General features: G+C 43.1%; 1 protein-coding gene across 1 annotated transcript in view; it reads right to left on the bottom strand.

Annotated features, from left to right (window-relative positions):
• Window positions 1–350: 350 nt before the first annotated feature.
• LOC135499563 (uncharacterized) overlaps window positions 351–8,555 on the bottom strand; it is a 28,378-nt gene continuing 20,173 nt past the window's right edge. The window contains exons 11-18 of the mRNA XM_064790419.1: window positions 8,278–8,418; window positions 7,441–7,872; window positions 6,533–7,174; window positions 5,530–6,233; window positions 4,522–5,194; window positions 3,220–4,125; window positions 2,695–2,772; window positions 351–2,338 (exon numbers count right to left, since the gene is read on the bottom strand). Of these exons, the coding sequence (XP_064646489.1) occupies window positions 1,716–2,338; window positions 2,695–2,772; window positions 3,220–4,125; window positions 4,522–5,194; window positions 5,530–6,233; window positions 6,533–7,174; window positions 7,441–7,872; window positions 8,278–8,418 (4,199 nt within the window). The 3' untranslated portion in view covers window positions 351–1,715. The remainder of the gene's footprint in view (window positions 2,339–2,694; window positions 2,773–3,219; window positions 4,126–4,521; window positions 5,195–5,529; window positions 6,234–6,532; window positions 7,175–7,440; window positions 7,873–8,277; window positions 8,419–8,555) is intronic.

The raw sequence follows: 8,555 nt of genomic DNA, 5'->3' as shown, positions 1-8,555 counted from the left end.
ACGTCCGGGGCGCAACGGATTCTAGTCTGCGCTGTGGCATATGGGATAGAACCCGTCAGAAGACAATAGGGCAGGTTACTTTTTCCAGGAAGACATTTTCTACTTCTGCACCGGCTCAAATAAAATAAATTACATGTTCATTGTCAAGTTTAAACATATTATTCTTAGTTAGCTGCAAAATAAATTTGAAATAGGTCGGAAATGAATAAGTTTTTTCCATTTTTCTCAAAAGTAGAACATACAACTTGGGCAATAATTTTATGAGGGTGACGGTATAATGGGGTGGAAGCCCTGCTTGTCAGGATGACCTCGTGTGTAAGCTAGCAAATGACGAAAAAAGAACAGGAGTGTTGTTTTCATATTTAGTTTAATTGGTCAGTGCTTCAAAGCCCACGACTGGTAAATTTTACAATTTGAATTCACCAATAACATAGCGGCATACAGAGAAATCTAAAATACCTCGCCCATTTTACAGTCATCAAGTCGTCTATGTGATAAAAAGCCCACAACCAAAACCGAAAGAAGGAAGTTAACTTCCTTAGCAAAACGAAGCATTTCACCCAAACCTTAGCAATATTCACAAATAACAGTAGTCCTTCGTTAGGGATCGTGTGCAAAAAGACCCACCTTGACGTTAAACTTTTTAAAAAGTCTGAAATTAAAGGGAGCGGAGCTGAGGGTGAAGATGAAGCAAATTGAAAATTTTTGATTCTTTTTACAATGTGATTAACCTACAGTCGACTATGTGCATGGACGTCCGTGATATGTGTCCTTAACTCTTTATTCGGAGAATGGGAGGGGTCTGATAAATTTTAGATGTTTTCTGAAATTTAGCTTTTTTGTGTACAATCCCTTATGAACATTGACTGATCTGTTTTATCACAATAATATTTATCACAATACTCACTATCCTCAACCAAACAGTTCCATAATATTTTTTTTAAAACACCCTAATCCCATAAGTACTGGTTATAATTTTAGTTATATTAGTAATGACTGAAAAAAAATCAGAAGATCCACACGTCACGAATGCTGATATTTACAAAGATCTCCAAAAAGTGTTTTTCTCATTTGGTCCATCTACTTTTTCCTTTATCCATCATCATGTCTGGTAATGAATGTAACTTGAACATACTGACATAGAGATTGGACATCAGATGTATTAGAAAAGACATCGTTCGATTTTAAAATACGGTTTATTCGGCTCTGCCCCGTACGGCATCAGAAAAAAAATGTTCGAAAGCTAGAGCGCATTCTCCCGAAGAGACGAAATTGCACGCAGAATGTGGCCAACTTTACTGATTCAAAGGACTGTTGTTCGGAAATGGTTGTAAAGATTCTAATGTCGTTTCTGGCCTGGAATTTTATACGAGACACAGCCGAATTCACCGTACTTGTATCAATCCCGAATACCTAATTGTCTGTGACGTTGTTCTTCTGTCCCTAAAGACGAATTAACTGATCAATCTGTCAAGAGCCTCGCAAAATCGCTCATGACTTTTCCAGGAATAACTTCACTCCAGTTTATTCTTGGATGTAAAATACAGTTACATCACTAATGTTGAGGGAAGTCGTTTAATGCGTATAACTCGCAGTAACATCCTACTGGCACAGCGACGAGACGATTTTCAAAACATGCAACCCAGCGGCGTGTCTGAATCGATTACGCATTCTGGCTCCTGACATATTTAAAAGTATGTAAATGTATTCTCTTTTTACGGATTTATAACTTCATCGTAGAGTTTCTTCGCATCTTTATTGATGACGTCCTGCTCATAATCGGCAGCTGTCGAAAATAGATACCAAGGCCCGGTATGGTGCGTCTCCTCGTGTCCTGCATAGCCTTCAGAACGCGGCCGATGCAGTTCTAAAGGACTCCAATGGTATGGGCCCTGTCCGCCCGCAAACTCAACTTTCTGCTTCTTGCCCTCACCGAATTTCTTCAGGAAATCTTGCAGAGACATGTCCAAAATACGGTTGCGCTGTCGGTCCATGGGTATCTCTCCGAACAGATGCGTAAGGGCAGAAGGCGTATTGAACTTGGTCTCCTCTGCATTGCCATGTTTCATTTCGACGCCCTCTTCGGCAGTTTCGTTGATAAGTTTCATGTCGACAGCCACTTCTCTCGGCTGCACTGTCTCCACATCGGTGCGGACCTTTTCCACTTTTGCCGGTGCGCTGTCCAATATGATCTGGAATGGGACTGTTTCAACGTCTATGTTACGTGGCGTGGTTTGCAATGTTCTCTCCTCTGGTTGAATCGTTACCTCTGTGACTGAAGGCTCCTTGTACTTTTCAACGGTTTCAAGTGTCGGTTCTATCACTGCCTCTCCCTTTCCTGAAAGGTAAATGTGGATGTCACAATGTTGAGGTTATAACAAAAGAACTCAATGTAATGGTACCTTTCTAGACGAGTTTCTGTTGAATTGAGGAGACAGACATTCATATACTTGATTGTATCTGTGAGAACAAAAGAGAAACATCCTTTAGCAGCAGTATACCAAACACTTTAGTATTTCATTCAGATTTTAGGGAAAACGTATTGAAAGAAAGCCCCGAGGATGATCTCGCTAACGCAAAAATTAGATTCTGCAGTGGTATTTTTTCAGAGACGCACGAAATCACACTCATGCACTACCTGCATTCTGCATGACCAACGTTCTCGTTTAAATTGAGTCGACCCGACCAAATTACCTGATCTAGACGCCTTCGCGCAATGTGGTTTCTCTCCGGTCTCCCTTTTGAGTTCATAGCCGTTGCCACACGTCAGCACTGCAATGCAAAATGGCAATTTTTGTATTGAAGACCCAGTTGCTCCATTGGGCATCGGCGTTAGAGTCTACGCCAGCGTTAGCTCAAGTAAGCGATACATTGTATCTCATTTTAGTAAATTTTATCTGCGTTAGGACTTATTGCCAACGTTACTGCTGGTGCTGATGAAGCAACCGGTTTACGACTGCTCCTCCCATTTCTGTCGACTGTCCTTGTGTCGAATGAAGACGTCCTCCAAAACTTATTATCTAAACTCGGTATCGTCACAGTCTGTTCATGAATGATTTGACATGTTCACTACAGGAGAAGTTGTCCCATTCGTTAATTGAAGATCTTTAATGAAATGCCGACTTCTTCTTTTCGGTTAAAGTCCCCATTCGGTTTAGGAAGTGACGATATCTAAAGGTCACAAGGTCAGTGTAAAATCGTAATGAAAACAATGCTTACCCTGCCTTTGCATGGAGCAGATCTTCTTTCCTTCCTTGGTTTTCAGTTTGAAGCCATCGCCACACAAGTAGACCTTCTTGATACATTGCTTCTCTGATCCCCTCACTTGGAGTTCGTAATCATTCCTGCAGTAGCTAGGCATGTTCTTGATACAGGTTGGTTTCTCTTGACTCTTGTCGAGCACGTACCCATCGTCACAGTTTGGGACCTCCTTCATGCATACTGTTTTATCACCATTGGTCTTCAACTTGTACCCATTAGTGCACTTCAGCTTACTTCGTATGCAGATACCTCTCGCTGTATCAAAAGTGTAGCCATCATGGCATTCATGGACCGTCCTATAACAAGTAGGCTTTGTACACTGTCGTACACATTTCACCGTTTTCCCGTTCTGGTTAGACTTGACTTCGTATCCATCCGGACACTGACTGATCTCCCCTGTCTTTGGCCGGACTTGCATCCGTTTGCCTAAAGACACTACTTCAATCGGCGGGCCTTCGTCCCGGAACACCTTTGTCCTACTCACGACTGGTCTCCTAATGACGGTCACTCCAGCTGTTTCCTCAACGACACGCTCCAGACTACGGTGGTCTTTGCTTGCAATCTTGTCTCTCTTCTTCACCTCTACTGGCTCCTTCGTCATCGTCACCTCTCGTGGCTCCTTAACTTCCATATTTACTTTCGGTTTGATGATTTCCACTGCATCTCTCGGCCCTCGTGCGAATTCTCTCTCGTCCGCTGGCCGTTTTATGTGCTTTTCTACAATAGTGACGCCCTTCGTTTCTGGTAGTACTTCTTTGATCAAACCTTGCGAGTCTACCGGCCTGGAATGCTCAGTTGTTACCCTGATGCATACAAAGACTTCATCATGCTGTTTCAGCTTATAACCCAAATCACATTTGCGAACTGGAAGAAGATACACGGGGTTAGCAAATAAACGCCGGAACATCGATCGACTGACGCTAGAATACGGTATCAAGATGGTCGTATCAACGATTCTATTTAACTGTTGAATAGTAGCTCTCATAACACACCCAATCTATGCAGTTCTATTATTGGTCCTTGACAACTTCATCACATATATATATGTGGTCATGGACCATGGAGTACTACTGCTTGCTTCGTGAACATGACGAGCGATAGCCACTACTGACTGATTATAAAATGCTTATGGTGATTCTAATTTCAAAGAATCAGATATCTAAAAGCCTTTCGACAACATAGACCTATTTTAAACTCGGTTATGTCACTTTTGTGCATGGCATTTACAAAGTCGATCTCAATAAAAATGTCAGTTCTTACTTGTTAACTGCTTGACGCAGACAGGCTTCTTTCCAGGACGCTCTTCCAAATTGAAACCGGGGTTACAAGCGTTAATCGTCTTTAGACACTCCGTCTTCTTGTCTTCAGTCAGTCGAAGCATGTAGCCCTGGTCGCACTTATGGACCTGTTCCACACAAACTAAGTCCCCTCCCTTCAGTGGTACCAGTTGGTACTTCTCCGAACAAGAAGAAGTTTTCTTTACGCAGAGGGACTGCTTTCCGTTCAGCTGCAGACTGAACCCGCCAGGACATTTTTTCACCTTCCTTAGACACTTCGCAGTCTTCCCACTAGTGATTTCGTATCCTCTAGGACATCTAAGAAGCTTTTTGACCTTCCTGAAGCAAATTGGGCCTTTCCCTTTTCCGTATCTTAAGCTGTATCGCGGCCTGCACGTGAACGCAGTCACGAATGACCTGAGCTTCGTGTGGTCCTTGGACGATACGTTCACAGTCTTCCACACTCTCAACTGGTCACTTCTGTGCAAGTGCCAATTGAATGATGGTAGTATTTTGAAGGATTGAAGAAGCATAGCACTGGACAACTTGCTTCGTTTTAAGTGGTGGTAGAATGTTGGATATGGACCCTTGCCTGCGGAGATTGTGAGAGTGGCCACACCCTTCTCAATAAGGTCGTCCCAAAGTCTTGTTGATACCTAGAGTTGGAGGGGAAATCATTATAAAACTTTGGCTATAGATTTTCAATGATTAAGCAAAGACCAAGAGTACTTTGCCAAAGAAGAGTGCTAGCAGGAATAGAGATCATATTTCAAGATAACATTTTAATTTACTACCGGTACTGTTCATCAAAAGATTATTATTCAGTTGCCTGGGAAGATATTAAATACCCGTGGCTTGTTGAATGCTGGCAAGGCAGGTCGTACGTTTCTCAGACGTATTCTCAGTTACTTGTTTAATTTTTTCCGAAGTTGTTACCATTTGCTGGACAGACCCTAAAATAGCAAAATGCAAAAAATAATAGACATCCTACCTGTCGCAACGATGGGGAATTTGCACTCAAGACGATGGCCACGTTCCTAGCTGTCTTACTGGGATTGTTATCAAACATTTCGGAAGCTACCTCTAAAGCTCCAGCCATGTTTGCGACACCTCCAGCATGCCTCAGCCTCGAGAGTAGGCGCCTGATGCGTCTCCTCGGCGACAGACCGAATACCACTTCAGGTGTGTTACTGTTTGTAATAACGCTTATTTTCGTGATCTTCCAATCCAGACGTGGCGTAGTGATCAACCCGTGAAGGAATCGACGAATATAACAAAACTCTTTCCGTCTGATATCCTTGGAGTTATCAATTACAAATACGATATGGAGAGGTGCAGGGGCTCCAGTCTTTGTTATTGGATGGAAGAACGGATACATTGTAGCGTACAGCTTTGGCGCCATCCTTTCAAAGATCAATTTCGGCTCAGTTTTTAGTTTCCGCACAGGATTTATTTCTACTGGCATTGTCACGGTGTGGGTCAAGGGTTCAACCTTTATTTCGATGAACGTTGGTTTACGTATTTCGTCCTTGACAAAGATGGTCCTAACAGTCGCTGGAACTCTGTCCACATCGATCATCACAGGCCTGGTGTCAATTTCGATACTACGAGGGTCGGCAAAAGACATCTTTTCTTCGGGTTGGATGGTGACTTCAACCACGGAAGCTGGGACTTCTTTCGGTTCGCCTTGCATTTCTGCAAAAGGATGACAGGGTTTGCAAAACTTACACAATGTCTCAATGAACTACAAATCTAGTGGCTACCACGCCATGCCACACCCACTCTCTGGTCCATCTCTTTAGGCATAACAAAGGCATTGTGCGTGATACGTAGCCTAAAATGCTTGGTAAAATAGACGTTCGTGTAGGCTCGACTGGTTTTTGAGCGGCGTGTTTCAAGATAACGAAAACTGCTTTGAATAGACCGAGGCCTATCCAAGGAGAGGGTGAGATTGCCGTCAAGTTTCAAGACTGTGTTTAATTCAATGCACTCACCTGTCTTGCGCATTATGCATGTCATCTTTCCTCCCCGTTCTCTGAGGTCACAGCCTTCTTCACACGTGTAGACCTTCTTTGCACACTCCGGTTTTGGTCCAGTGTTTCGTAGTTCGTACCCGTCCGAACAAGTCGCTGAGTTCTTGGCGCAAACTGGCACACCCTGTCTCTTCACCAAACTAAATCCATGGTCACAAGTGGGGATATTCTTCACGCAGTTGGCTCCTGAGGCCTTCTTTTTAATCTTATATCCTTTCAAACACATGAGGCGCCTCTTAACGCACACCATCAAGTCTTCTTTTCCACTGAGTTGATAATCGCTGGGGCATGAGCGGACAGTCTTCGAGCAGGCTGGGTCACTGTTCCTCGGGTCTTTGCACTCTGGAGGGGCCCTCTTCACGCACAACGCTAACCCTCCTTCTTGTGTCAGTTCGAAGCCCTTAGAACATTCCGGAATTTTCATCACGCAAAGTCCTTTTCCATATTTCCATGTTGGTTTATAGCCTTCCATACACTTTAGAATAGTTTTGAAGCAGGCGATGTATCCTTTCTTGTGCTGGATGTTAAAGCCTTCAGGGCATCGGACGCATTCTTTCCTGTCTCCTTGTTTGATGACGCTATATCCTTCATCACATTCAGCAACTGCAAGAAAACGCAACTGTAAAGTAGGCATTTGTGATAAAAACATGGGTGGCAATGTCAATTTTACTGAGCAAATTTTTCTAAGTGGTTCACATTTATTCATCCTTATAGAGTCGCCTTGACACCATTTTATATACATTGTACATCCCTTTAATAAAACACGTTTAAGGGGATCGAAGGGGCATGCAGTAAACATGGTCGGCGATGATCGCTTTGTATAACATCGACGTTACATTTGTAAGACTCCGAAATTTCGACAGTGTTACCTTTTCTGAATCTTTCCATCGACTTCACAGTCGTCAGCGGAGAATGTCCAGACGTCACAATCCGTGTTCGTCCGGCCACTTGCTTCCGAAGAATGTTCGGCCCAACTGTCACCTCCTTTGCCTCAGGTGTCTCTGTACGGTCCTCAATCACTGGATTCACTTCATCAGCAGCTTCAACAGGCCTACGCTTCAGCACAACCTCCTTTGGTTCCGTTGTCACCTCCTTCTCCAAAGGCTGAACGAATTCATCAGTCTCCTGAGGCTTCTCTCTCAAGACAACGTGCCTGGGTAACTTAATGATTTCCTTCACAATGGTAGTATATTCTCGTACTTCGTTGAGTTCTCTTGGGATTGCAGGTATGGTTTCATTTACAGTCTTTGGGACCAGTTTCTTTGGCATTTTAAGTCCATGTCGCGATTCTTCTGGTTCTTCTGAAAAATCATGCCAAAATGTATATTAGTGAGTGTCTGACTGCGCTGTTGCGGCAGATTGCAGCGTTGGAGCTTGAGGTCCGATTGGCTTAGAGATATAAAGGAGCACTTATAAACCACCCCTAACACAAGACAAAATACTAGCTGAAAATATCGAGAATAGTGTAGACTATCGTATGCTTCAGGTGTTGGGTATGGTTTCTCTCCCTTGTTTGATAAACAATGGAGACCAGAAGTCTAATATTACATCGTACATTTATCTCTCTAGCTTCTTCTCCTCGGGAATCCAAAATCACTTTCACATTGGTCATTCCGATAATTCGTGATCTGCAAGTGTGTTCAGCGCTAATTCGAATACACAGAATAGTAAAACGGATGTAGAGAAAGACTTTAAACGGATCTAACCTGTCACCATCTTTTCACAGATAACTTCTTTGCCCGGTTCCTGTTTCAGAGTGAAGCCTGGCAGACATTTGTACTCTACTTTTACACACTGCTTCTTTCCGTCCTTCTTTTTCAGTTCGTAGTCTTTTTCACAGGAAAGTTCTGCAAAGCAAGTTTGAGTTCAACAGGGTTATACAACGACGTTACAGCTTTGTCTTTGTTGACATGACTGGTAAAACTATGGCTGCTGAAGCAGAATTTTTGCAACCAATTTTTGATGTTGTGGTGTATTGATCAAT

The sequence above is a fragment of the Lineus longissimus genome, chromosome 2 (genome assembly GCF_910592395.1).
Source record: "Lineus longissimus chromosome 2, tnLinLong1.2, whole genome shotgun sequence".
NCBI classification, from domain to species: Eukaryota; Metazoa; Nemertea; class Pilidiophora; order Heteronemertea; family Lineidae; genus Lineus; species Lineus longissimus.
This window is presented reverse-complemented; position numbering and strand designations above follow the sequence as displayed.